This window comes from Rhinatrema bivittatum, chromosome 1, assembly GCF_901001135.1.
Source record: "Rhinatrema bivittatum chromosome 1, aRhiBiv1.1, whole genome shotgun sequence".
Lineage (NCBI taxonomy): Eukaryota > Metazoa > Chordata > Amphibia > Gymnophiona > Rhinatrematidae > Rhinatrema > Rhinatrema bivittatum.
The window spans coordinates 113642938-113659009 of record NC_042615.1 but is presented as its reverse complement, the minus strand read 5'-3'; the positions used below and the strand labels follow the sequence as shown (position 1 = coordinate 113659009).

Below are 16072 nucleotides of genomic sequence, written 5' to 3'. Positions count from 1 at the left end.
CATTGGACTTGCTCTCCCGCACCTTCCTGGTGATTTCTAGAATTTATCTAGCAGCCACCATGAGAGAAATTCAGTATAAGCTTTTACACAGAAACATACATTACCAGGGTACAAAGTGTCTTGATGAAACTGTGGGATTCTGATATCTGTCTGAAATGTAAAGCTGCTCCGGGTGACTTATGTCATATGTTTAGGGATGTTCTAAACTTCAGCCTTTCTGGAACCAGATTATGGTTTATTTGGATAAGTTATTGGGCTGTTGTATTTCGTGGTTTGGGGTTTCTCTATATTTCTGTTTTTGGGATAAAGGGTGCTTGTTAGCCCAAGGGGGTAGAAAATTTCTTGCCGTGGCTGCCCTCCTTGCCGAAAAGTCTGTATTACTGAGCTGGAAATTGGAGGAGGCACCCTCATTTGCTCAGTGGAAAGAACTGATGCATCATCATACTGCAAGTTGGAATTACTTCGGAAGCGGGACTTGGCAACTCAGAAATTTGTTTTTATTCCTGAAGGGTTATTTTACTCTCTGGGATAAGGTCCTTCTTGCTCACTGACATTAGTACCTGGGAAAGGGCATGTTGGTTGCTCTGTCTGTTCTTGTAGGATGTGGGCTGTTTTCGGTGGGTGTCTCTGTGTGGCTTTTGAATATGTGTGTTTGTGGCTCTGAATGGTAAGATGTATATAGGGGGGGGCTGTCTGGAACAGGGGGAAATGTTGAAAAGATGGATCATTATGTTTGTCCAGTTAGCCAATATGTTGGTATGGCTGTTTTTGATATTGACATTGTGTGTCATTTCTGTATTTATTGACTCAATAAAGACAAATTTTTAAAAAATGGCATGAAGAATCTTTTTCCTCTTTTTAATAGAGTAAATATGGTTTATTTAAATGGATATAATTCATTCATACCAGTATATAGGATTTCAGTGTTAAAAATGTTCCAAGAAGCTTTTTCTTTATCTGCAGGAAAAACAAAGTCAGATTCCATACATTTGTTTAGATGTGTTAACATATCATTTTTTAGTGGCCAGATCCTATTAATTCAGTTTAGATGCCATAAGTTTGTCAAATTATGATGCCTTATTTTTGCATGCTTAATTTTAGTGAATACCATGAAATCTCAGTAGATTTAAGGCACCTTAAGTTTTGGCAAGGAGATACCATATTGCATCAATCTTATCAACTTTCAGTAAAAAGATCCCAAATATGGTCATTACTCAGTAGCAGAGATGTTTGTGAGAGCTAGATTTGCTAGCTCAAATAGATATCTATTGCATTGCTAGCAGACTCTTGTGTCTAGCTACTGGCTTGTCAGCATTTTTGTTACACCAGCACTACTAAAACTACAACTGCTATAACTACTTATTTCTAAAATGCTATTAGATGCACATAGTGCTGTATAGGAATACATGAAAGACTGTCCTTTCTCCATGGAGTTTACAATCTAGTCTGCACTCAACAATTTTATTGAAAATCTGAAGAATATACGAATCTATAAATAAAATAAATACATGACAAAAATAAATATACAACAAACAAGAGTCTAGCTCTAGATTTTCAGGACAGGTTGATCCAATCCTGGTTTTAATGCATTGCATGCAGGGACTCGTCGTTCTGACTTCCCTATTGCAGTTCTTTAGAAAAGCAATACTACAAGTCCCTGCATGCAGTGGGGTAAAATCAGGACTGGATGAACTGTTTTGGAAATCTGGAGCCAGTTGGCAACCCTAGATCTATGGGAAATATATTTATTAGAGAAATAATTAAGATTTAAAAGCATCCTCAAAAAAAGTGAGTTTTTGGAATGGATTTGACTATGACCAGAAAGGGAGCAGGATGCATCAACTCAGGAAATCTATACCAAGCATATAGCACAGTTAGATGGAAAGCATGGAGCTGGAAGGGCACACAGGTGAATACTACTCTGATGTAATCTGTTTCTACAGTTCAAAAGATATCCACCCCTCTCTGCAACTGTACTATCAACAAGAAGAGGTGAAGGAGACAATCACGTTTCAGTTGCTAGTAATGACAAGTCAGTCTACAATAAAAAACACTATCCCCTATTATATTATATAGCTGTAATATAAGCATATCAGATGAAAACCGGAAGTTCAACATTGCAAGGTACAACAGAGTAACACAGATTTTATTTGAGTGTCTGTGAGAATCGCCAGCATTCATTACAATTATAAACAAAGAGTATTCTCTGTTTTTCTCTATTCTGCATACAGGTATTCAAAATGTTTATTCCAGAATACCCTACTTAACTGTGCCTGTAGTACAAAACCCAATTATATCCCAAGTCTCCTTTTACTGGGGGGTGATTCATGTGAGTATTTTAAAACATTCTTCCAAATCTCAATGGAATATCATTCTTGGGGTGCTGCTTTAGCATACCTTCTTCACTCAAGCAAATTTCAGTGGTGGTAATGAAAACCTCCTTCAGTCTATATCTGCATTAGCAATTCCACCATTTCTGGACAAAAAACAAACGTATGCATTGTGTTCCATTCAATGATTATTTTAAAATTGGATTATTGTAATGCCCGATATGTGGGTTTATCAGGAACAGTATAGTGTATACTTCAGCTGGTCCAAAACAACACTGCCCATTTTATTTCTGGGAAACTGTGATATGACCATATTTCATCGGTTTTTCAAGAACTGCGTTGGTTACCAGTAACAAGTTGGATCCATTTCAAAGTTTTGTTGATTGTATTGAATGCATTGCATGGTTTAGGACCATTTGAGAGCGCTACCAATAATACACAGACCACGTAGAATCTTACGCTCAGCGGGGGGAAATTTCCTGCAGCTCTCTATTTTGGAGGCCATGAGCTTGCTAAAGGTCTTTTTTGTAAGTAGGACCCACTAAGTAGAATTCGTTAGCTTTTAGTACTCGACTGATTGCAGATTATCTACTCTTTAGAAAACAGGTCAAAACAAACTTATTTTGATCTTGAGTGCTAGAAAATCTGGAGCCCTTGTGGTGCTTTGAATGGGGAGATGATGTGGGGGGTACTTGCACTGTTTTAATTTGGGGTGATAGGATTCGGGTTATGCATGGAGGGAGGGGCATTTGTATTTTCATCAGGGCAGATTTATAAAGTGTTATGTGTATGGGCTTGGTGTTGATTTTTAACTGATGAATGTCTTTGTGTGTTTTACTCTTTCTTTGTTCTCCGCTTAGAGCATAATTTTGGAAACAATAAGTGAATTAGAAATGGAATTAAATAAATAAAATCTGACAAATGAAATCTAATTTAAAAATATTTCTGTGATATGTTTCCCTCACATTGCATTGAATTTATTTCCATATGGAAACCCTCTTACTTCTGAAAAGGTCTGGGAGAGGCAGCCATGTATGGGCTTAGTCATCACCTATTTAAAAGCTGATAAGGCCTACTAATTTTTTTTTTCACAAACGCTTTAATGCTTTTTTGTGATCATGCTTTGCTAAACACTCCTGAGGAGGAAGGAATTTTGCTGCCATGCTGGAGGAATGAGGGAGGGACAGTACAGTTTTCACTTAACTTCCCCCACAAAGTAATCAGAAATCCACATCATTTCAGCCTCATGCACACATAGGAAAATGTATTTCTTTGTAGGGCTATATAGCACCTTTTACTAGACCAAACCCATCATAAACGTGTTCCAGATGTAAACAGAACACAGCCCAAATTTATTTTCTGCAATCTGGGAATGTACTAATCTCTTAAAAAAAAAAAAAAGAGGTTCTCCATCCGGCTTGACAAACCCATCAGAAACTTTCAGGGTCACTGAGTCTATTCGACACAACTCGGAGAGAAAAAAGTTGCTTTTGTGGCAAAATCTGAACCAGATCCTTGCAAATCCAGTTCAGATCTTCAAAGACATATAAGGATATTCTTGGATCCTCTTCTGATTTTTCACAGATCTGCTCGGCAAAATATGGTGGATTTTTCCCAGCATATCTGGGGGGTGGGAGGAGGGGAGGAAGAAATGTCTGCTTTCCCGATTGAACTCACACCAGTCTGAAATCCACCTGGCTCCAGCCTGATGCCAAACTGCTCCCACATCTCCAGTGGAATTGTTCAATAAGGAGGCTGCTCTGCAGGAGTAATAAGTGCTGAAGGCACCCCCGGCTGAAAAACTGACTGTCAAGGGGAGAGAATGAGGTTTACAGTAACAAAAAAAAAATGAAACAAGCACAATACATTTTCCAATCTGGCCTTACCCTCTGCTATTTGCCTCATGCTGTGGGGGAAAAGTCTGGGAAGCAGGTAAAGGCAGCACACCTAGCACATGGAGGTGACCACAGTTATGTAGAATTTGCAGACGGCCTGACATTTTTAGTTCAAAGCATCATTTTGTTTCTGCAAAGCCATGCATCCAGCCCCGGCACATTTCACATCTGAGGGAAGCCCCAATGTTTAACTCTTTTAGGAGTACAAAGAAGAAGAGGCGCAGAGCTGCTGAGAGGGCAGGGGCGGGGGAGTCCCTGCAGAAGGGGATCTGGGTGGTCTGGGAAGCTCGTCCCTTCCCTTCATCCTTCCACCCCCCTGCGACGCCTCCAGGCAGCCTAACGCCTTTCCCCGAGACGCTGCCCACCGAAGTCCCCAGCCGCGGGGCGACGGCGGCGCTTACCTAGGTGCTTGATGGCGAAGCCCTGGGGAGGTCGGAGCGCCCGCCGCGCCCACCCCTCCCGCAGGGCCCCCAGGTGCTCCTCCTTGCCCTGGATGAGCAGGACGTGCTCATCGATCCAGCCCAGGAAGAAGGTGTCCGCGATGGCAGCCGTCACCCTCTTGTTCCAGAAATGCTGCATGTTCTCGGCTTTGAAGTCGGCGAAGATCTCGTAGCCGACGCGGTGGCCCAGGAGCTTCTGGTCGGTGGCGAGCGCCCGCTCGGAGGCGTCCGTGTGGCTCAGGACGACGGCCAGGGAGTGCGGCGCGATCTGCAGGAACTGCTCCGTCTCCAGCGGCATCGCGGCCGCTTCGCGGGGACGGCAAGGCGGGGAGAAGCGGTTCCCGGGCAGCCCGGCTTCTTACTGGAGGCGGCGGGAAGGCGAGCGGAGCAGTCGGCTGCCTGGCCGGGGGTGGCTCTGCCCTCGCATGCTGCAGCGACCCGGGCTTGTCCTGCCCTTCTGACAAGCTGCCTCTTCTCCCCCCAGCACGTTCACCTCGGAGTCCAAGTTCAATTCTAAGCACTCAGCCAGCAACAGAAGAAGAAAAAAAAAACAAACCAACAACCCCCAACTCTGGAAACAAGGCCCGAGCCCCTCAGGTGAGGCGCCCTGCCTGCTGCAGGTTGCTCAGAGGAGTCCCGGACGGCACCAGGGAGCTCCCCCCTCCCCCTCCCCCTCCCCACAGCCCAGCCCGATCTCCGCCAGCCGCAGCCCCCTAGTGGCCTTCCTGCTGCGCTCTGTCGAGAGACCTCACTTGTTGCAGGCGGGAGTTGCTCGATACGGGTGTCACATTCCTAAAGGCAGGTCTGCCATCACGTTTTGGAGATGGGGGGGGCAATGAATTCGGGTCCCTTGGCTTCCCCCTCGGTATTCGGGGAGGGAGTGTTTCTTAGTGATACCTGTTGCCGTAGCTGCGTTTAAATTTGTATTTGTTGTATTTCGTTCGGTTAGAATTTATAATAACTCTTCCTGAGGCTTTTCCTTAACTGAGAGCAAGGAGTGAGTCTTAAGCTGAGTGTTATGGCCTCACTGTTATTAGGAATTATTTATGCATTGTTCTGAATGTCTTCTTTTATGATTTGCATTTAACATGCATTCCCGGACTGTAATTTTCAAAGGCTGCATTCAATGTTCAATATGTTTTATTAAGTGATAGGTAGAATAGAGTATACAAAAATCACAATCAGCGAAAGGTAACATACAAACGGTATCGGAACATTTGTGATAACAGATGAACCTAACTATGCGATCACTGTTTCCCCCCAGTTAATTGTCCCCTCCCCTCACCCCCTGGATCACTGCAGTCAGCCTCCTGCATTTAATTTGTTGTAACCACCATGCCTTAATTTTTTATTGTTGTAAACCACTTTGGGTGGTCCTACGGGACCAACCAGGTGGGATGCAGGTGAAAAGCATAGAATTCCACCCGAAATTGTTCTTTAGGAATGTTAATTAAGTGAGATCCCCGGGTGCCATGTGCATGCGTGCAGCGACCCAGCGAGAGCACGACACTGTCTGTCCACCTGCCGGGAGAGGCGTGCGGGTTCTGTACCTGGCGGGCAAACTCCGCATTCCTGTGCCCGCAGTCAGGGCAGTGAGGGCGCCCACAGGCTCCATTCCCCCTCTTATTTTTGATGGGCTTGTGTGTCAGTATTGTGTGTCACAGCTCCAAAAGAACATAGTTGTGCTCCGTTTTGGGGAGATTTTCGTGACTGATTTTGTTTCCTTGGGCTGTGCTGGTCAAAAGTGTGCCTTTTAAGCACTTTAATTGAAGAAGAAATAGAATAAAACTGATTTTTCCTCATGGGACACAAAAAAAAAAAGAAGACAATTTTCTGGGCATTTCCCTGCGGGCAAGGATGCGTGAATGCGCTTGCAAAGCGCTTTGGAAGACTTTCCATTGCGTAGGTAAAGTATGAGTGTAGTGGGCATGCAGTTTTGCTGGATGAAAGAAGAACACGCATAGCGGCTGAAATACAGGGCATTTGCCGTGGTGGTAGGAGGGTGCAGATATTCGGATAATGAGCTAAGGCAACACGATTTCTTCTTCTTCTTTTTTTTTTTTTGCATGTTATTTTTGACGGGCTGTTACACTAGTAAAAGAATTAAACATACTTACCAGAATTAATTCCCCTACAGCACACTTCAAGCCTCAAAACAGCATTCAGCATCACTAACCAAAAAGATGAAATTTTTGAGAATAAGAGTGTAGTGCAGTTATGCTACAGCACAAATTTTTTCGAGGGAGAAATATTTGGTATTAAAATATATTTATGCGATTAAGTCTGGCACATATACTTTTTCTCCTGCTCCGGCAGTTCCTTAGGCTGCCAGCTCTCCCATGGGGTTTATTGTGGAGAGCGGAGACAAGTTAGCTGGGACCCCCAAGTCTTGCATTGCACAATGCACACTCAAAAATATGAAAAAGTGGTTGTTCTTGTTTTTTTTTTATTTTGTAAACATTCAGATGTCCTTAAGGGGTTTTTAGTGCTTTTTAATTCTGCTCTATACGCAGGCTCCAGCATTTCAGAGCGGTAAAAGGTGCGTGTCTGGGTAATCCGGTAAAGAAGCATTGCTGAAAATACTGTACAGCTACCTACCATCAGATTCCTGTTAGTTTCCAGTTTCTTTTGACATTTTTCCAATCTTCACATTTATATAGCAAGACATGGAGAGATCCCTTTGCTTAGCAGTGATGTCAACGATGGCATATACACCCTGTCAATCCATTCTCACACCTAGCCAGTCAGATTTTCAGGATATCCATAATGAACACGCAAGAGAGAGATTTGCATGCACTGCTTTGATTGTGTGCAAATCTATCTCATGTGTATTCATTATGGATATCCTGAAAACCTCACTAGCTAGGGAGTGCCACAAGGACTGGGTTGAGAAACACTGGCTTACACTATAGTAATTCTCAGGTCAGTTCGTTCCCCTTCAGAAGCAGCTGGGTTTTATCTTGAACTTCTGGGATTACTTTAGGTATCTGAGTACAAAGTAAAAGAAAAAGCATATTCCATCTATCTGTCACCTTGTTTCATCAGAGAAATCACAGATATATTAGGGTGCAATTAAAAAATGCATACTTGAGGAAGGTAGCATAGTCGAATATGATAGTTGGAAAGATCAGCAGAGGTGTTGTCACCTACTCTTCTCTTCCATTCGGCTTCCTTATATTCTGGAGGACATTAGCGTACGCTGCCTACTAGGGATGTGAATCGTTTTTTGACGATTTAAAAATATCGTCAGATATTTTTTAAATCGTCAAAAATCATTAGAGTCGCGATACAATAGAAATTCCCCCGATTTATCGTGAAAAATCGTAAATCGGGGGAGGGCGGGAAAACCGGCACACCAAAACAACCCCTAAACCCACCCCGACCCTTTAAAACAAATCCCCCCCCCCAAATGTTTTAAATTACCTGTTGGTCCAGTGTGTTACGGCTATGCCTGCTATGTAGCCACCTCACCACCAGAGGTCCTCCACGAGCATGTCCTTCTGGCTGGCCCACTCCTTCTTTCCTGTCTACTCTATACACCAATCTTGTCTTTATAACCCTGCCTAGCAGTACCATCGGCGCTTCAGCATCGAGCTCTCCTGGGCTCCCTGCTCTAGCCTCCCATGCTTGGCCTTCGGGCCATCTGTCCTGTTCTGTGTTGCCTTGCTTGCGGTGTTTGGCCTTCGGGCCTTCTGTCCTGCTCTGTATTGCCTTGCTTGCAGTGTTTGGCCTTCGGGCCTTCTGTCCTGTTCTGGATTACCTTGCTTGCTGTGTTTGGCCTACGGGCCTTCTGTCCTGTTCTGGATTACCTTGCTTGCTGTGTTTGGCCTACGGGCCTTCTGACCTGATTCTGTGTGGGTGTGTGGCCTATGGGCTCTCTGCCTCCTCTGTGTGTGTGTGGCCTACGGGCCCTCTGCCTCCTCTGTGTGTGTGGCCTACGGGCCCTCTGCCCTCTGTGTGTGTGTGTGTGTGGCCTTCGGGCCCTCTGCCTTCTGTGTGTGTGTGTGTGGCCTACGGGCCCTCTGCCTTCTGTGTGTGTGTGTGTGGCCTACGGGCCCTCTGCCTTCTGTGTGTGTGTGTGTGGCCTACGGGCCCTCTGCCTTCTGTGTGTGTGTGTGGCCTACGGGCCCTCTGCCTTCTGTGTGTGTGTGTGTGGCCTACGGGCCCTCTGCCTTCTGTGTGTGTGTGTGTGGCCTACGGGCCCTCTGCCTTCTGTGTGTGTGTGTGTGGCCTACGGGCCCTCTGCCTTCTGTGTGTGTTCTGTGTGTGTGTGTGGCCTACGGGCCCTCTGCCTTCAGTGTGTGTGTGTGGCCTACGGGCCCTCTGCCTACAGTGTGTGTGTGTGGCCTACGGGCCCTCTGCCTCCAGTGTGTGTGTGTGGCCTACGGGCCCTCTGCTTACAGTGTGTTTGTGTGGCCTCCGGGCCCTCTGCCCTGCTCTGCTGCCTTCGGGCCTATGTGTTTTATGTTCATTGTCAGTGCTGTCCTGGTTTGTCTGTACCGTTCTCTGTCAGTCTTGTTTTCTCATCTCAGTCACTTATACCTCCAGCCATTATCACTCTTACCTGCACGCTTCCTGAATTCATTCTTACCAGCACCCAGTTCCAGTTTCCTGTACCTGCATTCACATTCACACATACCTCCATGCAGTACCAGTACTAGTTCACCCTTACCTACATGCACCTGTGTGAAACTCCATTTGCCTATTCCACCTTCCCACTTGCCCATAGGGTTCATTCATTCCTGCCTGCACCAGCCAGCATCTGGACTCTTCTGTAACCCTGCTTCTCTCCACCCAGAGACACCCCTGTTAGTGGTGTTCTCGACTCCTGACCGGAGCCATCCATGACAGTATGCTGAAGCCATCCACTTGTGGAGAGACAGAGAGGACTCTATATTTTGAGGGTGAGTCTCCATGGTTTTTTACCTGCACCCTCTGTCAAACCTTAAATTATCCATATTATCAGAACTGCTTAGCTTGTCAGCTTTCTGACAAGGAACATTGGGTTTGCAGTAATTGTTTGAAAAGAAATGTTTCCGTCTACCAGCAATGCTTAAATTGCTCTGCTCCTACACCAGGATGGTGGACTTGCCCTTTCCTTCCGTGTTTGTTGCCTCCAGGCAAACCCTGCCCCCGCTGCACAGCTAATGGGCCATCCGTTTCTCTCCATACCTCAGCCAGCTCGTTTACACTATGTTCTACTTCTGGCCCAACTAACAAGGTTTCCACTATTGGCACCTTGCAAACTCAGGTTTCCAACACATTACTTCATAAAACTTATAACCAAGAGGCGAGTCATTTTTCAGAAAAACCAAAAACTCACCTGATAAAAAAGACGTCTTTGTCTTCCACGCTAGAGCCTCAGAAGCAGGAGGAACTAATTAAGCGTAATAGAACTCTGCTTCCCACAGCTGCTCATCAGTCACGGCTAACAAGCACCTTCCCAAGACGGCCCAAACCTGCCTGTGTCTTCACAAAACTGCAAGTTTCCACCACAGATTCAGGGAACCATGATATGGGGTTTGGACTCACTCCTGTGCATCAAAAAGGGGATAAGTCTGCTCTGTTGCCTCCGGAGGTGTTGGAACCCGCTCCACCACCCCAGGAGGGGTTTGGCCTCACCACTGTACCCCAGGAGGGGTTTGGCCTCACCACTGTGCCCCAGGAGGGGCTTAGAGTTACCAGTGTGCCTCAAGAGGGGCCCGAACCGGTCCAGCTGCTGCCGCCCCCGGAGGGGCCCGAACCGGTCCAGCTGCTGCCGCCCCCGGAGGTGTCCGAACCGGCCCTGCTGCCGCCCCCGGAGGGCTTTGGAATTACCACTGTGCCCCAGGTGGGGCTCAACACTGTTTCTCTACCTCAGGAGAGGTTTGACCCTGCCCTCCCGCCCCAAGAGAGCTTTGTACCTGCCATGCTGCCTCGGGAGGGGTTTGAGCCTGCACCACTGTCACAGGAAGGGTCTGGACTGCTTGCACCGTCCCTGGAGGGGCCTGTGCCGGCCGCCCTGCTGCCGTCCCTGGAGGGGCCTGTGCCGGCCGCCCTGCTGCCGTCCCTGGAGGGGCCTGTGCCGGCCGCCCTGCTGCCGTCCCTGGAGGGGCCTGTGCCGGCCGCCCTGCTGCCGTCCCTGGAGGGGCCTGTGCTCGCAGCCCTGCCGCCGCCCCAGGAAGGGTTTGGAATTCCCACTGTGCCCCTGGAAGGGCTTGACCTTGCCGTGTTCCCCCAGGAGGGGTATGGACTTACCACTGAGCCCCAAGTGGGGTTCGAGACTGTTTCTCTACCCCAGGAGACATTTAACCCTGCCCTTCCTCCCCTAGAGAGCTTTGTACCTGCCGTGTTGCCTCGGAAGGGGTTTGGACCTGCACACCTGCCACAGGAAGGGTCTGGACTGGTTGCACCATCTCCGGAGGGGCCTGTGTCTGCCGCCTTGCTGCCTCGACTGGGGTTCTGGACTATCTTACCACCCCTGGAGGGCTCTGAGACTTTTTCACGGTTCAAGGAGGAGTTTGGGGTTATTGCATTGGCTCTGGAGGACTTTGGATCTGCCATCCTGCGGTGCTCTCTGCAAAGTTGGGACCCCGGAGGAGGAGGAGGCCTTGAAGGGAGGGTACTGTTACGGCTATGCCTGCTATGTAGCCACCTCACCACCAGAGGTCCTCCACGAGCATGTCCTTCTGGCTGGCCCACTCCTTCCTTCCTGTCTACTCTATACACCACTCTTGTCTTTATAACCCTGTCTAGCAGTACCATCGGCGCTTCAGCATCGAGCTCTCCTGGGCTCCCTGCTCTAGCCTCCTGTGCTTGGCCTTCGGGCCATCTGTCCTGTTCTGTATTGCCTTGCTTGCGGTGTTTGGCCTTTGGGCCTTCTGTCCTGTTCTGGATTACCTTGCTTGCTGTGTTTGGCCTACGGGCCTTCTGACCTGATTCTGTGTGTGTGTGTGTGTGTGTGTGGCCTACGGGCCCTCTGCCCTCTGTGTGTGTGTGTGTGTGGCCTTCGGGCCCTCTGCCTTCAGTGTGTGTGTTTGGCCTTCGGGCCCTCTGCCTCCTTCAGTGTGTGTGTTTGGCCTACGGGCCCTCTGCCTCCTCTGTGTGTGTGTTTGGCCTACGGGCCCTCTGCTTACAGTGTGTGTGTGTGTGGCCTACGGGCCCTCTGCTTACAGTGTGTGTGTGTGTGGCCTCCGGGCCCTCTGCCCTGCTCTGCTGCCCTCGGGCCTATGTGTTTTATGTTCATTGTCAGTGCTGTCCTGGTTTGTCTGTACCGTTCTCTGTCAGTCTTGTTTTCTCATCTCAGTCACTTATACCTCCAGCCATTATCACTCTTACCTGCACGCTTCCTGAATTCATTCTTACCAGCACCCAGTTCCAGTTTCCTGTACACCTGTACCTGCATTCACATTCACACATACCTCCATGCAGTACCAGTACTAGTTCACCCTTACCTACATGCACCTGTGTGAAACTCCATTTGCCTATTCCACCTTCCCACTTGCCCATAGGGTTCATTCATTCCTGCCTGCACCAGCCAGCATCTGGACTCCTCTGTAACCCTGCCTCTCTCCACCCAGAGACACCCCTGTTAGTGGTGTTCTCGACTCCTGACCGGAGCCATCCGTGACACAGTGGGGGGGGTCCCGGCACGATCTCCCGCTCTCGGGCCATCGGCACCATTTTGGCTGCCACTAATATAAATGGCGCAGATGGCCCGATAAAAAAAACCCCCACCCGACCCTTTAAAATGACCCTCTTAGCCCCCCCCCCAAAACCTTTTAAAATTACCTGGTGGTCCAGCGGGGGCGCGGGGAGCGATCTCCCGCTCTCAGGCCATCGGCTGCCACTAATAAAAATGGCGCCGATGGCCCTTTGCCCTTACCATGTGACAGGGTATCCGTGCCATTGGCCGGCCCCTGTCACATGGTAGGAGCACTGGATGGCCAGCGCTGGACCCCCAGGAACTTTTGGCCAGCTTGGGGGGGGCCTCCTGACCCCCACAAGACTTGCCAAAAGTCCAGCGGGGGTCCGGGAGCGACCTCCTGTACTCGGGCTGTATTGCCAGTATTCAAAATGGCGCCCACGCTACCTTTGCCCTCACTATGTCACAGGGGCCGACGGCCGGCCCCTGTGACATAGTGAGGGCAAAGGCTAGTGGCTGCCAGTACTGAAAATGGCACCGGCGCTAGCCTTTGCCCTCACTATGTCACAGGGGCCGACCGTCGGCCCCTATGACATAGTGAGGGCAAAGCTAGTGCCGGCGCCATTTTGAATACTGGCAATACGGCCCGAGTGCAGGAGGTCGCTCCCGGACCCCCTCTGGACTTTTGGCAAGTCTTGTGGGGGTCAGGAGGCCCCCCCCAAGCTGGCCAAAAGTCCCTGGGGGTCCAGCGGGGGTCCAGGAGCGATCTCCTGCACTCAGGCCGATTTGCCAGTATTCAAAATGGCACCAGCGCTACCTTTGCCCTGTCACATGGTAAGGGCAAAGGGCCATCGGCGCCATTTTTATTAACGCAGCCGATGGCCTGAGAGTGGGAGATCACTCCCCGCACTCCTGCTGGACCACCAGGTAATTTTAAAACCTTTTTTGGGGGTTCGGGAGGGTGGGGGAGGGTTTTTTGATTATCAGATCGGGCGCAGCCGATAATCAAAACTCAAATCGGGCTGGGTGATAAACATTTTAAGATTTGGATCGGAACCGGAACTGATCAGATTCCGGTTCCAATTCACATCTCTACTGCTTACCTGCTACTTGAATTAACCAGGATATACACACACTAAACTGTTTTTGGGTTTTTTAAAATTGTGCATGTAAAGCCTATTGTGATCAATGGACTAGTGGACCCTTGGGCCGGCCTACAGGAGACTTGGGAAGGACTTCACTGATCTCGACTGAACAGGCCAGGAGGCAGACCTCTGGTGGACAGGTGGAGATGGTTTCACCCTGGAAGTCGGAGCCCCCCCGGGAGGAGCCCGGGACTTAGGCGAGGCTCAAGGCTGGACCTAGGATAGGTACGACAGCCAATGGAGTGGAAGCAGGCGAGTGCCAGGCTTGGACAAGGCAGGCAGGAACCCGGCTTGGGCTGAAGACAGGCAGGAACCCCGCTTGGGCTGTAGAGAGGCAGGAACCCGTACCAGAGAGCAAGACAAGTACCAGCATGACGGGCAGGCAGGCAGGAATGGAGTGGCTAGAACGCTAGCGGACTCCGGGGCTCGAGGCAACGGGGGATTGAGGGAACCCTGTTGCAAGGTGCTGATCAGGTGTCCGCGGTGACCCTAAGTAGGCCGCGGCATCTGACGTCAGACCAGGGGCAGAGCCACACTCGGGCGCGAAACTGCCTAGAAAAGCGTGGGGCAGCCGCGCGCGCACGCCTAGAGGCAGGCCAGCAATGGTGTCGTCCCCGCGGGGACGCCCAGGACCCGACTCCGCTTTGTTCCCAGCTGGAACAGACCCTCGTGGTAAGGGCCGGGACGCAAGCTTCGCGGACCGTACCGCAACAGTACCCCATCCTTTACGCCCCCTCTTAGCAGGCCTGGGTTTACCTGGGTGGTCCTGGTGAAAGGTTTTAATCAGATCCTTGTCCAAGATGTTACGGGCTGGTTCCCAGGTATTCTCCTCGGGGCCGCAGTTCTCCCAGGAGATCAAATATTCCCATCGACGCTGATTAAACCGGACGTCGAGGATCTCTTGGACTTGGTAAATCATATCTCCTGGCACCGAGGGATCTGATGTATCAGGTACCTTCGGTTGGTATCTAGAGAGGACAAGAGGCTTTAAGAGGGAAACGTGAAAAATGTTATGGATATGCATAGAAGAGGTCAGGCGCAGCCTGTAGGAGACGGCTCCGATGCCCTCAGCCACTCGGAAGGGTCCACAGAAGTCTGCGAGACGGGGCCCGGAGCTGCAGGTTCTTGGTACTCAACCATACCCGGTCCCCGGTTAAGAAGACAGGAGCTGGCTGGCGATGTTTATTGACCCACACTTGGGCAGCATGGGTGGCTTTCTTCAATTTCTTCTGGGTCGAAATCCATAAAGAACGTAGCTGGCGAGCAGAGAGTTGTACGGCGGGCAAGGAGCTAGGGTCCGGCGAGGGCAGAGGAGGCCGGAGTTGCTTCCCATAAACTAACAGGAAAGGGGAACTTCCCGTGGCTGAGTGGATATGGTTGTTATAGGAGAATTCTGCCCATGGGAGCAGTTCAACCCAGTTATTTTGCCTCTCATTCACGAATGAGTGTAAGAAGGTCTTGAGGGTGCGATTCGTGCGCTCCGTTTGCTCGTTGCTCTGTGGGTGAAATGCAGTGGACTGGCTAAGCTGAACTTGGAAGTGTTTACATAGGGCTCTCCAGTAGCGGGCAGTAAATTGCGGGCCTCGATCAGATACAATATCTTGGGGAAGGCCATGAAGCCTGAATATGTGTTGGGAGAAAAGCTTAGCAAGTTCCGGAGCAGATGGCAGGGCTGGCAGAGGAACAAAATGAGCCATTTTAGAAAAACGGTCGACGGTGACCCATATGACCGAGTTCCCCATAGACGTAGGAAGATCTGTGATGAAATCAGTGGAGATGTGCGACCTCGGCTCCACCGGGATGGGCAATGGCTGGAGGAGCCCTCGGGGTTTACCCGTCGGTGGTTTCTGCAGCATGCAATCAGGGCAGGAGTCCACAAAAAGGTGCACATCCCGTCTGACCGTAGGCCACCAATAGAATCGGTTGACAAGGTCCAGGGTGGCTGCTCGACCAGCGTGACCTCCGGTGAGGGACTCGTGAGCCCAAGACAAGACTGCCCAGTCGGAACGCCGAGGGACCACTGTCTTCTGTTCAGGGTGCGGCGGCGTGGAAGCTAGGCCGACCTTCTGGGGATCCAAGATAGATCGGAGAGCTCCCAAAGATTCTTCAGGCTCTGAAGGTCGGGACAGGACATCAACGTGAGCGTTCTGGGCTGGGTTCTCGACTACGCACGCCGACATAGTGCTGATTCCAGGTAAAGACAAGGGGTACACACGACCCCGAGAGGGGGTAGTGTCTGGCCGAAGATCACTGGGGCGATACTGCGGTGGCCTCTCTGCTTCTGTCTTGAAGAAGGCATCTGTGACCTCCTCACAAGCAACGGGTGGAGCGGGCGTAGCATGCGACAGCCGATGGGCGGGCGGCCTAGGGAGTTTCATGCAGTGTTTAATACAGAAGGGACTCCAGTCGGTGATCTGCATAGTAGACCACTGGATGGTAGGCGAGTGTCGCCGAAGCCAGGGTAGTCCAAGCACCAGGGGGTGGATAGCCTTCTCCAGCACTAAGAAGGCTATCTCCTCCACATGGATCGCCCCTGTGCGGACCGTCAGCGGGACCGTGGAGGTCAGGATTCGCCCAGATAGACTTGTACCTTGAATGGAAGTGATCCGTAAGGGAACCTCTCGTTCCACGGTAGGAA

At 49.9% G+C, this 16072-nt stretch overlaps 1 protein-coding gene across 1 annotated transcript; it reads right to left on the bottom strand.

Annotated features, from left to right (window-relative positions):
* Positions 1–1690: 1690 nt before the first annotated feature.
* Positions 1691–5296, bottom strand: LOC115079943. The gene is made up of 2 exons (XM_029583950.1): positions 4627–5296; positions 1691–4136 (listed from the first exon to the last, which is right to left on the bottom strand). The coding sequence occupies exons 1-2, from the start codon at positions 4961–4963 to the stop codon at positions 3859–3861; spliced, it is 615 nt and encodes a 204-aa protein (XP_029439810.1). The 5' UTR covers positions 4964–5296; the 3' UTR covers positions 1691–3858.
* Positions 5297–16072: the final 10776 nt, after the last annotated feature.